At 46.4% G+C, this 17,000-nt stretch overlaps 1 protein-coding gene across 2 annotated transcripts in view; it reads left to right on the forward strand.

The window, feature by feature from the left end:
• The window catches only part of LOC120957291 (uncharacterized), a 40,392-nt gene extending 23,761 nt beyond the window's left edge, over positions 1-16,631 (forward strand). For both annotated transcript variants that reach the window (XM_049608496.1, XM_040379411.2), the window contains exon 3: positions 6,563-16,631. In XM_049608496.1, coding sequence (XP_049464453.1) covers positions 7,689-10,316 — 2,628 coding nt within the window. In that variant the 5' untranslated portion in view covers positions 6,563-7,688 and the 3' untranslated portion in view covers positions 10,317-16,631. The remainder of the gene's footprint in view (positions 1-6,562) is intronic.
• Positions 16,632-17,000: the final 369 nt, after the last annotated feature.

The following is a 17,000-nucleotide window of genomic DNA, read 5'->3' on the forward strand; positions in this document are numbered from 1 at the left end:
AAACGAGTTGCTGCATGGAAGTGGTTTACCTTTTTTTCTTGCTTGGACGGCTTTTTCCCAACTGCCGGCACTGTTTGCAAATGGTGCCACATGTTGTTTTAAGTGAAATTTCTGCCTCTAAAAGAGTTCAGCCATGTTTGGGCTTTTGGGGAAGGCATTGCTGGGCGGAGGAAGCATTTTTTCGTACTTGTTGAGATGGGAGGAACATGAATTTTAAGCTTTTAAAATGTAGGTCACTGTTATTAAGGTGTATTATCTTGAAGATGCCTAAAATAGAAATGGTTTTGAGACATCTAAAGACATTGCTGTAATATTTCAAGGGGAAAACATAAATTTACGCATTAACTTTTCAACCATAAAAACATAAAGTTATTTTTTTTAGTGTAGAAATCATGGCAAAATATTGTATGAATTTTAAGGTTCAAACTTTTTTAATTGATGATGGGATGTGGATAGAAGTTTAGGAAGGTATCCTATAAATAACATCTAAACTAAGAGAATTCATCCGACAGTTTTTCAATTAACTACTGAATCTTTCAATGCAAACATTTGAAAGAAAGGTTATGATTTTTAGTTAAATAAAACGTCCAATTCGAGTGAAAAATTGCGAACACATTCGATTAGATACACCAATCCAACCAATATTTGTAGGTTTTACGATACCTTTTCTTTGTCCATTTTACAGTCGTTTGCACTAAATTATAGCTCAAACTCACCAGCTTTTCTTTTCTATTAAAACATTATTTTTTGACAGCTTGTAAAGTTTTTTCCCCTAAGTCATAAGTTAACATCAGTCATTTAGACACTACGGATCAATTTTTGTCTCTGACGTATCAGTTTTAGATATTAAATTGAAATATTAAATATAAGTTAGGTAGCTAATAATTACATTGATAGAATTTCAAAATTTAACACTTTTAATGCCAAATTTGGAAGTTATAACGGAGTGACAAAATCGGCATTTTTGCAAACAAAAAAACAAAAAAATTACACTTTTTAAAATGATTTTGTGATTTAAAATTTCAGTTCTCAAAAATCTACTTAGATACCTAGTAAATTTATTCATGATTCCTATCCGATTCCTAATTCCTTCAAAATCCTCAAATGTTGAAGATTGATTCAACAATTCCCAAAATTTGAGATCAAACATTCTAAAGATATAGTCTTGCATCCATACTAACGCCAATTTCCTACGTATGCTATGAGAGCCTTACGAGAGAGATGCTGCAATATAACTCTTTTCTGATTGATGATGAAGCTGTCTCAGTGTATATCGACATTAAACACACTTTGATGAGAAGTGTTTGATGTTTTGAGATGAAATTAAATTTATTCAAAACATAGCGCTCCCCACCACAAACCGCCTTACGCTACGCAACTTGATTGTTTAAGCATAACAAACCCCCAGTTTGGCACCAAAGCACACACCAAAGCACACCCGAGACGCATCCGCTCAGGTCAGGTGCCCTTTGTACCCCACCTATCTCACCCTGCTGTAGCTTGGTCTGCTGTTAAATCAAAATTTTAACCTTAGCAAAACATGCAATTTCCACTTGTACACCGGCACATACCGGCAGCGAACGGGATCCAAGCCAACCAGCCAGCATGTTATTCGCACAAATCCTTTCCCGGCACCTGCTGCGAGCGGACGAATGTCAGTGCAAGAATGTCGGTACGCCGCTCTTGCCAGAACACACACACCCACGCACGACCAAATTCCGCCACTGTATGCTAATGTAAAGGTGAGTGCGTGTGTGAGTGTGCGTTTCATCCGCGGCAAGTTTCAAGGGTGCGGCAATCAGTATGAATCACGTCACCGGTACGCCAACATCACATGCTAGAGAACATAATCCCCGAACCCCAACCCAGCCGGCAGCCGGTAAGAAAAATGGAAATCTGGTGGAAAATCACGCGAGCAAAGACATTCCCCGGATAACGACGACGGATGGCGACTGCGCTACCGCACCGTGGGCCGCGCTGCAGTGTCCTGTTCGTCCTCGTGTCGTATCCTTTCTTTTTGTCGCTTTTTTGCTTCCCTCTTTTTTGCGCACAGCTTGCCCGTCTCGTCTCGGCCACACTGTCGCAGTCCTGCCGTGCCGTGTGTGAAACGATCGAGCCGAGTGCGCGTGTATTTTTGTATATGTCATCGTGAAAGCGAACTCGGTCTTCTCCCGTTTTAGAACATCAGTCGCTTCTTTTTGGCCTTTCTTTCTTTTTTTTAACTTTTTTTTGGAAACAACGGTGGTGAACATAGCACATTTTTCTACCACGAATTGCTAGCATCGGCTTCGACACAACTTCTCCAACATCTCGCCCTCTGCTGGAAGCCCCAGCCCACACGTGTTGATTTCTAACGAGATGAAAGTCCCTCCACAGCAGCAGCAGCAGCAGCAGCGCACCTTCTATTTCGGTGAACTTTTTGCCGTCCTCGCTTACCGTCGCTGTCTGACGCTGACGCTACAGTAGACGAGTAAAAGATGAAGCCTTCAGCAAGGAGCGTCCGTTTACGCTTTGCCCCTTTCTTCGCTTTCGGCCGCTTCTCCTGCGACAGAAATAGTGGAGCATCACAATTTTTCACCATTCTCGGCGCCATTGCGATTTGCTGTTGGATGCAGTTTTCCCTCCACGTGCCGTGTCGTTTACAGGACTTTTTCCCCTCACTGCCTGATGCACCAGCCAAAACTGGGAAAAAATGTGGGTCGTTTTTTGTGTGTTGCATTCTCCTGAAATGATTGCAAATATTTTTCACATACTTTGCGCTGGGAAGTTGCATTTTATGTGGGAATAAAATACCAACCATAATGCACCTGAGAGCATCACGGTATAACATCCCATTAACCTGAAGATGAGCGAGCAGTATCCAGGAAAAAAAAGCAAACCCAGGGTTGAACTGTCTCTTTGCGTGGTTGCTTGTGTGAGTGTGTTTGGGTGCATTTACTTGTGGAAAAGATTATCTTTACTATTAATAGGAGAAAAGGTATTCATATTTTCATTCACCATTTACCGGGCGGCTTCACGCTGACGTACAAAAGTGTGGTAGTGAGGTTGCCAGAAAAAAGAGAATAAAGTGCATGCAAAAAAAGAGAAATACATCACTCACACACACACACACACACACTCGACGCGACCAGAATGGCGCGGTATGTAAAGATGAACTTTGCACTCGTGCTAAGGACGTATCAGCGTGATATCGCACCGTGTGTCAAGTGTAGAGACGCTGCAATGATTGTGCGGTGAATGATGAAGCGACATTGCTCGGTGACAGCTGGGTGCACGTTGGTGTCACAAGCAGTGATTTTAATGTAGTAATTGACACGCTGAAGCAGTTGGTTTGGTTGAAGTGAATGCAAAACATGATACGTAAAGGTATGGTTGCTTCTCGGGAAAATGTTCATTTCACGTTAGTAAAGGGATTTTTTTCTACTTCCAAACGATACATTTTAAAAAAAAATCTTGAAATGCCATTCAAAACATTAATAAGGTTTCATACAATAACGCTACGCATAATAATTTGTTTGATGTTTCAAAAATGGAACAAAGAACATTTACTGCTCATACTTTTATGTGTAAAACCTCAGTTTCAGAGAATTTTCAGCATTACGTTTTTATGGTTGCTTTTTCCAATACAACATCAAACAAATACATTTCATGCAATAATTTTCCAACAAATTTTATTGCATGAAATTGTTTGAAAATTCTGCCAAATTGAATGGAAATATTTATGCAATTTATTTACGCAATTTATGCATGTAACTTGCTAAGATCCTAAGATCCGACAAATTCTGTGTATTTATAAAAAAAAAGAAAATGATGTAAGCTGTGAACTTTACTGTAACTACGTCGATTGATGTAGCCTCTGTGTTGTCCCTCGACCATCATAACTACGTTCAGACAGGATACATGCTACCTTAAGCCATCGCCCGTCCCTAATCGCCCTGTAGTATGAGCCATTAAGAACAACTACTGTGGCTTCATCCATTGCACCAAGGTTGCTAAACTCAATATTCACTCACCACCAGAATCGATCGAACTTTCCCATACACTCCGGTGTGGCTGCCCCCGTATCCATCGGCACCGTATCCATGTCGGGGCTATCGATTGCACCTTCAAAACGCAGTACGCAGCTACCCAGGTTCACCCCGGGACTATGCATACATGTTTAATGTAATCCACTGCGTGCTTGCAGCGCCATCTAGCTGGTTTAACTGCTATAAAAAGGCAAAAGGTTTTTTTTCTCATTGCTAGAGAGAGAAAAAACATACATCCTCACAAGCGTAACATTCTGCGCTTGAGAACGTTTTGCTATCACCGTTACAGGGCATCGGATGTGCATGGAACTAAACCCATCGTCACTCCCGTATCGCCGGCTGCTTCCCGTGAATTCCTCACCAGCTTTGCGTACAAGTCATCTGCCACTTGTGCTAGTCCTACTTTTTGTACACGTTCCACCGAGGCTCCTGGTTAGGTGTTGCTTGATGTTTCCCTTTTTTGTCCAAATCCTCCTGATCATCGTTCGAGGGTTTTTGGAAGGTTGTGCGAGAAATTTCAAACCTCAGTACCAGATGACACGTCTACGCCCGTGGTGATAAAAAGTTCGATGGCAGCGACAGCATCGACCACACAGGCACCGGATCGAAATCTGTGACTGCAGCAGCAACAGCAGCAGCAGTCGATAGGTGTGTTTTGGTGACCCACATGTCACGCACACTCACCAAAGCACTCGGTTCCGTTCGGTAGTTCCCAGGCAAAGCTGTGGAGCAGTAGATGCAAATGTCGATAATGGGATTGCGTGATTAAGTCAGCGTATCCTGGCGATAAGGTGAATGCCGGCGTCTGTGTGTCTTTCAAATTCATGCGAATCCTCTCACAAACACACGAACGAGTTGAGTGTGTATAGTGAAATGACGGTGGCACTGATTTACGCCACGCCCGTAAGCGTTCCACTGGGTTTCCGGGTGTGGATTGTAGGCCCTGTGGTGTACCTACCTAATGCACTACCACACAGCAGAGTGTCGTGTAGCGTGTATGCCTGCATTAAACTTAACTCAATTAACAAGCACTCCAGTGCCCGGAGAACCGGGTGAGGGTGTGCGAGATGAAGAGGTGATTAAAAAGTAAGCCGGTTTGGTTGTAATGAGTTCGGGGACGGAATTAAAACCAAAGGAACCCCTCTTTCCCTGTTCATAGATGTTGGCTCATAATCCAGATTTTCCAAAGCAGATATAATTATGTCAAATTTAATGAGTGCTTTGAGCTTACCTTCCAAAGCAGACTGGCTTTTGTGTTGTTCGCTTTTTTTTTTTTGGAAATAATTCACTGCAAGCCCGTGTTGTGCTTTCGAATATCTTCTTCAGCAGCACTACTCTACACCACCCTTTCGCTGTGCACTATAAGTAAACCCAATTCCAACGCAAATACCATTATTCACATCCGATTGATTATTTATTGCACCGTTCTTAATAACAATTACCGAATGCGGCTCGGCTCTCCCGTTCACGCATGCAGTACTGCAGTATTGTGGCACGGCTTCCATTTTTACTTTGCCCCAACGCAACCGGGACCGGGCGGCGGATGCTAAAGTGCGTTAAATCCTTCGGTGCAACAATTGCGAGGACTCGCTCCCACCGCCAAACCAGGCAGACAATGCGACAGTCCGAAATAATCCTATTACCGAAACACTGCACACTGTAACTAATGCGTAGATCCAGGACCAGTGGGTCAGTGAAGGTGCTCAGCTTGGTGAAAAGCTTGGTGGCGAAATTTATCGCTGCTTGGGTGAATGGGTGAATTGGTGAAGGATCGCCCGAATCGAAGAACATTCGGCAAGCAATGGTAGCAATTGGAAGAGCATTGGTAGCTAGTTGGGTTGGGATTTATTGCATTTGACCTCGAGGGCGATCGATTGGGGGAAATGCACGGATCGGAGGTAATTATACTGCTGACACAAAAGCGTTTTCCCCGATGGGAGAAGACAACGAAGCGAGAGAAAGAGAAAGGGGAAATTACTATCGATTAAGTAATCGTTCGATTGGAACGGTTTGACACACTTTAAAGAGACTACGGTTGGTCAGACAATTGGATTTAATTATTTCCCTCGTTTACTTCGTCTTCACATGGCGTTCGTGCGAAGAAACTGTTTTCCTTCGGTTGACATTTGTTTTCTCTCTCCCAAGCCAAGAAGTCATTTGAAGAGGCTAACCACTTCACAAAACCACTTCAAAAATGCTAGTGGAAGCTGTCAATTGGTGTAAATGATTTCGAACGTCTAATCGATTTTCAGACCGTAAAGCCTCGTTTGTTCTTCTGCCATCGCCAAACGCTTCTTGCCAAACCGGGCAGAATGACGATCGGGAAACGATTCAGAATAAAACCAGTGACCTGAAAAACTCCACTTCAGGCTGTTTTTGTTGCTGTCAATGATGCTCCCCGGAATCCAGATAGCTGTCGAAATAGTCTCTCGAATCCACTCAATCCACTTCCCACCAGCACTGGCTCCACGGTGACACGAATATTTATTTATATCTCATGCTCTTTTTTCTCTCTCTCTTCCCTATTTTTCCAGCCTGTTCACGGCGCAGTGACCCGCTTTCCTGGACACTGGCGATGCACCTCCGGAGGCTTCAATCTGGTCGCGCGTGGCTAGTGTGGCACTAAAAAAAAAACAACAACACAACCCGGACACAAATTATCACCATCTGTGTGGGTGCCACGGAACGACTTCTTGACACGCCAACAAGCGCCCAACAATCAACACGACCGGTCCTGGAGAGCCCTCTTCCCGTTTGGGGGAAGGACGGCAGAATGTCCTCTCATAGCTCACGCCACCTTCACCACCACCCAACAGCAACCTGCTCGCTCGCGTTTCAAGTGGTGCCGGAATTAAACATCACACCAGCAACACCAGCTCCGGTTCAGCAGCACGTTCGTGGCGTGGCGTCGTGGGTCGCGTATTATGCACGCGCTTAATTGTGTTGCCTAGCTGAGGCTGCTGGGCTGGCTGTTTCGGGGTTGTGGCCGGGCGTGACGAAATTAAAATCACTTTATTGCTCCAGGCGATCCTCGGCCGGCCTCCAAGAACGGGAAAGAATCCCACCGTGGTACGTGCTCATCCTTAAGCAGTGTGTCCAGTGGGTGTGTGTGTGTGTGTCTCTCTCTCTCTGTGCCCGACCAAAAGGTGTGCGTGTAGTGACGGTCGCGCAAATCAAATGTAAATCAAAGCAAGCGGTGTGAACGTGTCTCGCAGTGGTTTGTGCTGTCGTTGGAAATGTCATTCATAATTACTTCTTCAAAGACGCACCAAGGCAGGAGGATGGCCGCAGTGAACGAACCGTTGTGGTGGGAGTGAAACGTGTACTTGTGTGTGTGTGTGTGTGTGTGTGTGTGTGTGTAGGTGCGATGGTTGTACCGAGCCGGTACGAGGACATTCGATAACTGCCACAACTTCCCAAAAAAGTTCGTAAAATGAGGCTCCAACAGTCGTTTGGAGCATTGCGCTGGCGATAGCTCGGGAAAGTGTAGAAAGTGAGTGTACGTGTGTGCGTGTGCCGTCTCTTCCCTTTTCTGGAACCTTCAACGGGTCGAGTCGGTGCTCTGTGTGTGTGTGTGCGAAGGGAGTTGTGTGTACAGGAAGGATCGTGCTTCATTTCCTGATCCTGCACGTGTGGTGCCAGTGTTTGCCTGCCTCAGCGATGCCGTACCGGTGGGACACGTACGCACTGGTACTGCTGGCGCTGACGGTCAGCTGGAGCGCGCTGCCCCCGGCGACCGGCTGCCCGGCGGAGGTGTGCGTGTGCAAGTGGAAGGGCGGCAAGCAGACGGTGGAGTGTGGTGGCCGCTTCCTAAACCGGCTGCCGGACGGTATGGATCCGGGCACGCAGGTGCTCAACTTCTCCGGCAACAGCCTGACGATACTGCAGAGCGAGCGGTTCCGCAAGATGGAGCTGATCAACCTGCAGAAGATCTACCTGGCCCGCAACCAGCTGGTCAAGATACACGACCGGGCGTTCCGGGGGCTCACCAATCTGGTCGAGCTCGACCTGTCCGACAACACGCTGTCGGAGGTGCCGACGGAAACGTTCCAGGACTATGCGGCCCTGATGCGGCTGTCGCTGAGCGGCAACCCGATCCGGGCGCTGCGTGCGAGCGCCTTCAAGCAGCTGTCCTACCTGACGACGCTCGAGCTGAGCAACTGCCAGATCGAGCTGGTCGAGGACGAAGCGTTCATCGGGATGGACAATCTCGAGTGGCTGCGGCTCGACGGCAACCGGATTGCGACGATACGCGGGGCGCACGTGCTGCCCGAGTCGCTGCACGGCATCAATCTGCAGAGCAACCGGTGGCACTGCGACTGCCACCTGACGGACGTGTACACCTGGCTGAACAGCTTCAACGTGCCGCAGCGCGAGGAGATCAAGTGCAGCGGTCCGGCGAGGCTGGCGGGCGAAACGGTAAAGACGCTGACGCTCGACGATCTCGCCTGTCTGCCGGTGGTGACGCCCGAAACGTCGTACCGCGAGATCGCCGAGGGGCGTAACATCTCGCTCGACTGCCGGATAGTGGCAACGCCCGAGCCGACGGTGGCGTGGCTGTTCCAGGGCCAGGTGCTGCTGAACGATAGCTTCCTGTCGCCCAACCTGCACCTGTACTACTTCGTCGACGAGCTGGATGGGGCGAAGCATAGTGAGCTGTTCATCTACAACATCAACGCGGACGACAACGGAACGTACTCGTGCGTGGCGGAAAACTCGGCCGGCCGCGTGCAGACCAACTACACGCTGCACGTGATCGTGAAGGAGGAGCCGGTGGTCGAGCAGGTGACGTTTTCCGAGGAGTACTTCCTGGCGATCGTGGCGGCGAGTGCAGCGACGGCCGTGCTGCTCGCCCTGCTCTGCTGCATCGTCGCCTGCAAGTGTGCCCGAGCGCGCCGCGCTTCGGGCAGTGGCGCGAAGAAGCCGCGCGGCGCCAAGGGTGCCACCGCCGATGGGTTGGGTGGGGTACCGGCCGGCCAGCAAAAGTGTGCCTCGATTACGCACGACCTCGGGGAGCCGCTGACGGCGGGCAAGCTGAACGGTGCGCTCGGGCTGGGCGACGGCAGCAACCCGCAGGACATCGTGCTCTACCTGAACGCGAACCCGAACGGGCTGGACAAGGCGGCGCTGAACAACATGACGGCGATGGCGCAGTTCTGCAGCCCACCGTCGGCCCGCAGCTACCAGGACCAGAACCCGGACCTGATCAACGATGCGGAGAGTGGGCAGCACAAGGCGCGGCCCCGGCCGGACGCGATCGATTCGGACCTGGGCGAGAAGGACTCGGACGAGCAGAGCAGTGTGCAGGACGGTGGCAGTGAGGTTAGCTTCCAGCAGCAGCAGCAGCACCAGCAACAGCAGCAACAGCAGCAAGGTCAGGGACAGGGTCCCTACTATCCACCGATGGTGTTGCGGGGTCCGCGCTTCGCCTCCTCCGCGCTCTCCACCTTGCCGCGCGGTGGAACGGCAGCGCTCGGTGGGAAGGACCTGTCCGCCTACCAGCATCAGGTCGATATCCATCTCAGTCCGGGCTGCTTCCTCGACCAGAACGGCTACCCGGTCGATCTGAGCCTGATGGCGGCCCCGAGCGGGCCACCGGTCAACTACTACCGCACGTTACCGCACAAAAAGCACCAGCAGCAGTTGCAGCAGCAGCAGCCGGGTGGCCCCGGAAAGCCCATCGCGCGGTACGCGAACGATGCCGAGTTTATTAACCGCACACAATCACCAGCCGCCTATCAGATGTACGCCCCGACCGACGTGCGGTACACGGCCGAGGGCTACCCGCAGCACGAGCACGGCCAGTTCCCTTCCCCGCCGGACGGCTACAAGGGCGAGGTGCACCCGGTGGCCTACATGAGCTCGGCGGCGGCTGCGTCGGCCGGCTTCTGCGTGGGGCCGGCGCCTGGGCCGCCCCAGCAGTGGCCCACCTTTCTGCCCGGGTTCCATCCGCAGCTCATCCCCATCATGGCACCGGCCGGCGGTGCCTTGCTAGCCTCTCCCATGATGCCATCCCCCAGCGGTCAGCAGCAGCAGCAGCAGCAACTGTTGAGCAGTCCACAGACGCAGCCGGGCAGTGCGCTCAAAAAGTGTTCGGTAGGTGCGCAAACGTCCGAGCTGGACAAGGACGTCATACCGGAGCAGCGCGAGGAGGAGGAAGAGGAGGAGGACGAGCAGGACGGGGGTGGAGGCGGTAGTACGGTGAAGCTGCGGCATCTGACTGGCCCGCTGGCGGACAGCCCGGACGAAGGGTACGTCGGCGACAGCCACGAGACGAGCGACATTTGACAGCAACCCATGCACGACCCGGGCCTGCTGCAGCACCATCACCATCAGCAGCAGCACCGGCACCCGCAGCATCAGCTCGAATCGGACGATGTGCCGTTATAAGACTAGCGGTGGGCGGTAAGGTCCCGTGCCGTGCGGGTTTTAGTGTTTTTTGTACATTTGTAGCATAACGTAGAACGCCACTTAGAACGTGTAAGGAGGGGGAAAACTGATCGGAAAAACCGTGCTAGGGTGTTTACACAACGAGCGAGCGGTTCAATTGTGTGCTGCCGTGTTTGTTTGTGAGCAGTGCAGCAAGTGCTTGGGTTAGTAGTTTGACGGGGTAAGTGAATCATAGCCTAGGTTTAGAATGGAAACAATTCTGCACTAAAACTTTGCTACTTTACTTAGAATCGTTTTGGTTCAAAGAAATAGGTAGTTTTGTTGTAAAATTGGCAACTAGCTTGATGAAATCAGTTTTTGTATCATAACCAGTCATTATTGGCAGCTTAAAATGATATTTATTTCAAGGGAAAAGGAACACATTATGTCAAAGTTATTGATTAAGATTGAACATAGTACTATTTACATAAGCTTTTAATTGATTTATTATTTGAGAAGAGTCCTTAAGGTAATTGCAATAATTTGAATAAATTCCATTAATCAGGATGAAGTTGAATTCTTCGAAAAGTTTACGTTGTTAACAATAGTTTTACAGAACGTTTAAACAGAATATTGATGTGTATCTTCATACATTTCACAACTCGTCTTTTCTTGTATTTTTTGTCATTTTATTGTCATTTTATCATGATTTAAAATAATAACTTCCATTTTGTTTTACCTTGTTGTGTACTTATCTGCACACGCTTAGACAAACTCTTTTAAATAAATCGAATCTGACTGCTTTTTTACATTCTTACTGGATCAAATCGTTTCTTCGCCATACACTTTAGATCATTTCTTCAGGTTTCATGCCGTCTAGTGATGCGATAAAGCAGCTACTTGTTGGACGCACAAGGGAATACAGTTGAAACGTTGAAAGAGCGAAAAGATCCTGTAGGTTATGAGCATTACGTAAAGTGATGAAGGATTTCTTTTCAAAGTAGCGAACATTAAGTGCGAAATTACTACGAACAGCAACATCGTCATACTTTTATTTCAGTTAATAGTTTTCAGTTTTATTTTCCAATCAGTAGCCTTTACTATTTTCTAATTTACTATTTTCCGACACAAACAACCAGTTAAAGCGCAAAGCAACAGCAACAACACAACAACGTACATTAATTCAAGTAAACGAGCGCAACCGTAAATAGAAGTTGAAATTGATTGAAAGTAGTAATGTTTGCGGAAAGCGAAAGCATGTCACTTTGGATGTTGAATATTCTAAAACTAAAGGCTCAAACAATGTGTAAAGTGACCCCAGAAACTCCTGAAATCGAACCTCCTCTTCTTAGGCCCGTAAAATACGGAATCTAGCCTTCAGCTTCCTCAAAAAGAAACTACAAAAAAAGAGTCGAATAAACGAATGCAAAAATGAAACAATGAACAGAACGGTGTGATGGTTTTGCTTTATTTTCCTCCTCTCCCCCTTTGCCGTTTGAAGCATGCTTGCGATTAGAGAGTGGAACGGAAATGAACGAGCTAAAAAACGAGCTCCCAGAACTAAAACAAAAACATGTAAACCCAAAATTACGTTAACAGTGCCACGGTTCCGGTTGTAGCAAGCACTCACTAAACTGTACAGAGGTGTGAAACGTGTGCATGGGTATGTGTATGTATGTGAACGAATGTGTAAAATGGTTGACGTTGATATCGCACCGACGAGATGCAGCGCAAAACGCAAACTGTGAGTGTCTTCGGTGTGAGTGTGCGTGTGCGTGCGCGAGGAAAAATTTAACTGTAGCCGACAGCATTGTTATACCATTTCGCCCTCCTCCCCATGGCTGCTGTGCCCGTTCGGGCGTGAGTGATAGAATGTCCAACATCATGGCCTGTATGTGTGTGTTTGTGTTTGCGTGGTCGAAAAAGTCATGAGCGATTTCAAAAGGGAGGAAAAACAATATAACAAAAAATAGGAAATGCAAATTACCGCCATAATAGTTTGGAAAATGAAATTAGGAGCAAAAAAAAACGGAAAGAGATGCACTTGTATGAGGTCGGTGCATTTGGGCGGTCGATTTAAAGCCACCCGCTTTGTGCGGGACGAAATGGTAAGCATGCGTAATCGATTAATAGATGCATTAAGGGGTAATTGTAAATAAAACGGGGAGCGTGGTGCAGGTGAAAATGGATTGTAGATAAGCCGATGGAAATGTACGCAACAGCAGTAGCAAAAAGTCGCAACACAACACGCGAGCTAGATTGTGCCACACTGAGTACTGGGGGGTACGGAGAAAATGTGGAAAAGTGCAGTAAATATGTGACTCATGAAAATGTTACCTAAATGGTACCAGTCAGCTTCAAAGGGATGATTGTTCCTTTATATTCTTTTTTTTGTTACACACGGATTAATTTCAGCGTCGGAGCGAAAGGGGAAAACGTATTAAAGCTGGATATTTCGTGTTTTTAGTACATACATGAATTAACTCACGCTATGTTATCAGTGATTGCTTGAAAAACCATCAAGTAGTAAGCAAAAGTGCAACAAAAAGCTTCTAAACTCGAAACTTTTTATCCATAAGGCTTATGGCATATGGCGCATTCCGTCTGGAACATGTTTTAACACTATTTGCAACAGTGCATCGAGGAAAAAACATCATACAAACTACGACCCGATGAGGATTTTTATGCGTTATTACAAATTAAATCCCTTGCTACCTTGTGTTAGCCATAACAGAGGCTCAATATGTTTTCCGTACACCTATGTACGAGGGAAGGGAATGTTTCCTGTTATTTAATGAAAGCCATATTCCATATACACTACTCGCCAACAAGGGGCTAGAATTGCATTACCATTATTATAAATTCCTTCTGAGTGCGTTTGTGGAGTGTGGCGTGGACGGTTTTCCGCTGCACAGCTAATCGGAAAATGCATCGGCGCAAAGAACGGGACGCGGTAAATCGAAACACTTTTTAATGCGATTTAGCGATTTGTTTGCATTTCCATTGCGGACAAACAAACATTTCCATGGCTGTGGAGGTGGTTGGACCGACAAAAAACAAAGCGTTGTGAAACATACAAACAGACATATTTAAGTTATCCTTCCAGTGATTGATTCCGATGTTTCACGCAATGGTTGAACAAGCTTATTTGAGTATTTAAGCATAAGCGCTCATAATTGTGCAGGTGTTATCGGAAAGTGTTACAAACATTGATCAAATTTCGATTTGATTGCATGGATGTATGAGCCTATTAGCAGTCCGGTACACATGTACCCACACTTCCAGTCCAGGGCTTTCCATGTGGGATGTGTGTTCGATAAAATTGTTAAAATCATATTTTAATTTATCAACGCTTCGGTTCGCTTCACTCGATATGCAATCTGCATCCGTTTAGGCAGTGGGCAGTGATGGGTGTTGTTTTGTGTGTGTGTGTGTGTCTGTGTGTGATGCACGCAATGCACCGTCGCGCGCTCGAGCTGAAGCATCTCCATAATTGCATCAAGCGGCGTGAATGTCATTAACGGCCGGACCGGCTGCCAATAATTAACGCGTGTGCTTTTAGCTGATTTATTGCACTAATTCCAGCGCAAATAGGATTGCTGCTACCTCCCATTTTCCAGCCAACGCTGTTTAGATACACAAACACATTGCTGTGTGTAATCAGTTGCAGAGAACGATTTTCATTGCACATTGAATGCACTCATACCAACACGATTGGGGGCGGGTATTTTGATAATGTGTAAGCAATAAAATGTTGTGCACAGTACAATGTTTGCTTCCTTCCTTCGTTGTGTCAATGGTACGGGGGAAAAAATAACTTAAAATCAATGGTTTGACCGGTCCAAAAGCGCACGATTGTTTGATGTTTGATTGGAGTGGGGCAACAGATAAATTTACGGTTTAATTGCCACTAAAAGCACATGCTCAACATAAGAAAAGCCAAACATAACGTGCTGTCGTGCCGCAGGCCGCTTCTGCCGGGCTGCTTTGCTGTCCATCAGAAAACACATTTCTCTCGGCATAGCACTCGTTGGGGCACACAAAACAAACACAAACCAAATGGCCAATTGCCATAAAAATGCTTATTTCTTGCACTGCCTGGTTTTTGTTGCCTTCTTGCCTGCCCTGTTCTGTCCTGCATGTTTCAACCCGGGCGAAATACACTCCACAGTGGAGCGGCGGCCGGCGCTCGACAGTTGTTAGCTGCAGATACGCAATTGCTTTTCTGCAAATGCGCACTTACCCCGGGAAAACGCATAAAACATGGCAAAACATTCAGCACTCTACGGTGTGTCCGGGGTAAGAAATCAGGCCCGGGCCTTTCGTTTTTTTCCTTTTTTTTTCCTTTTGCAGTGACGCAAGCCAAGTCGGAAGGAAAAACGGATGGACTAGCGTACAAACCAAGCTGTTCACACATGCTGTTGATTTGTGCGTTTCCAGGGAGCTTTTTCGGTGGGATATAAACCGAAAAGAGCACACCGGGCCCGATTAGAGCGGCTGTGGCTGTGGGCTGTAAACGAAGCAACGGCATGGGGAGGAAAAAACGGGAAACCTTCGGGTAGGAAAAATATATTATTAGGACGGGGAAAATACACGCACACACACACACACTCGCTCACGTGTGTGTGTTAACGCAACGTTCGACCATGGCCGAACGAGAAATATGGGCTTTTGGAATGCTTCTCAAATTGGCAGCATTTATGTGTGAATGATTACACCGGCTTCGGGTCTTCGGTGCCGGGCAGGACCGAGTCGGTAAGAAAGCGGCAAGACGAAGGTGTACACGCTGGCTCCCCATAAAGGCGTACCGAGCGTAAACGAAAAATGTACGGCCCCGTTTATGGCTGATTGCGAAAGCCTGATTGCGATCCTTTTTTTTTCGACGTTGGGCAACACAAAACTTACGGCCCACTTAAGGCACACACACACACACACAGAGCACATGCGTGCACAAACACACACACACGCTGGGATGCGTTCGACCTCGGATTTGTTTCCTTCTTCAAACTCACTGCTGATTATTATTCTGACAGAAATTATGAGCAATTGACCTCGAAGACGGCAAGCAGTCTGTGGTAGTCGAATAAAACCGAACAACCCCTGCACCCGAATCCCCCCAGGTCCGTGTGGCATAATCTATAGCAGCAAAAAAAAATAAAGATAATCGGCTGGCACACTTGATTCAGCGTCGATAAGCGTGGATCGAATGATCATCGGTAACGATAACGATAGCCGTTGATAATGGCGATGATATAAAGTAAGCGAAACGCTACAAAACAAAACAAAAAAGATAAACAAAAACAGAAAACAAACCCCAAACCGTACTCACGCACACATGCACACCGGGCTGTAAAGATGAGGCGCGTGCGCACCAACCCCTTGCTGTTAATATATTTGGTAATAAAGTAAATGCGTGGGTAAGGAGGAAATAAAACTGAGCAAGACGGCAGAAGAAACACAGAAACTATAAACGTGAAATCCTGTCCCCCGCGGCAGCTGGTAATCAAACGCAATTCCAAATTAGCTATCAAACGGCTATCGAATTCGTTGCACAGCAACAAAGCGAAAGAAAAAAGAAGAAAAAAAACACTCACCCATTTAGAAGAGCATATATAAATCAAGAAGAAAATGAAACGATACTTCCGATGCCGATGGGAAAACTAGAGTTTCAATCGTGTAGGAAAAAAAAAAGAAGAGAAAAAAACGATAGAGCAAATCAGTAAGCGAAAAAGGTTATGAAAACTTCACCAACGTAAAAAAAAAAGACACACACGGAGAAGTAAAATTAAGCGAAACAAAAACACTAACCCTAATGACAAACAAAGCCATGGAAGCTGTAAAGAGAGACAGAGCGATGGTAAATGGTGATGGAGTTAGTGGATATACAACAGAAGAAGAAAAAACAAAAACAAAATAAAGACGGAAAACAAAGAAAGCAGCATATAGGAAATAGAATCAACAAAAAAAAAACGACAGCGAAACGACGATAACAACAAACATTGAATTAGAAAAAAAAGAAGAAAAAACAAAGAAACTAGCATGCGTGTGCAGATGACTGCAGGAAAAGGGAGAACGGAAAATAAAGCATAAAGAAAACTGCAGTAAGAAGCGGGAGATAAAATTGAACACAAATTATAAATAGGTTATAAAACAAAGGTAATTTTTATTGAGGGAAGAAAAAGGAAACACAAAAAAAACTGGAAACAAAATATACATAAAAAAAATACTGTTTTATGTCCTGGGCGTTTGTGAGCGTTTCATTCTCTTTTTTTTTCTTTTCAGCTTCGTTTTTTTGATTTTATGTCGATTTTGGGGGTTCTTCTTTCGTTTTGCTCTTCTTTTCTGAAAGATATCACAGCTTTATCCCACACGAAGTAACCGACGCTGGAGCTTTGTTTTTTTGTCCCTTGGATCCTCTCTGCTTGCATTTCGTCTTCTTTCTAACGTTTCCTTTTTTTTGTGCTTAATCAAAATACGCATTTTTACAACCACATGGGTCGGAATCATTTAGCGCTCATTTCGTGCTTCCTTTTTTTCCTCTCTCATTTGATTTTTCTTTGTTTTTCGCCGCCGGAAACAGGCGAGAGAAAGAAGAAAAAAAAC

The sequence above is a fragment of the Anopheles coluzzii genome, chromosome 3, assembly GCF_943734685.1.
Source record: "Anopheles coluzzii chromosome 3, AcolN3, whole genome shotgun sequence".
Lineage (NCBI taxonomy): Eukaryota > Metazoa > Arthropoda > Insecta > Diptera > Culicidae > Anopheles > Anopheles coluzzii.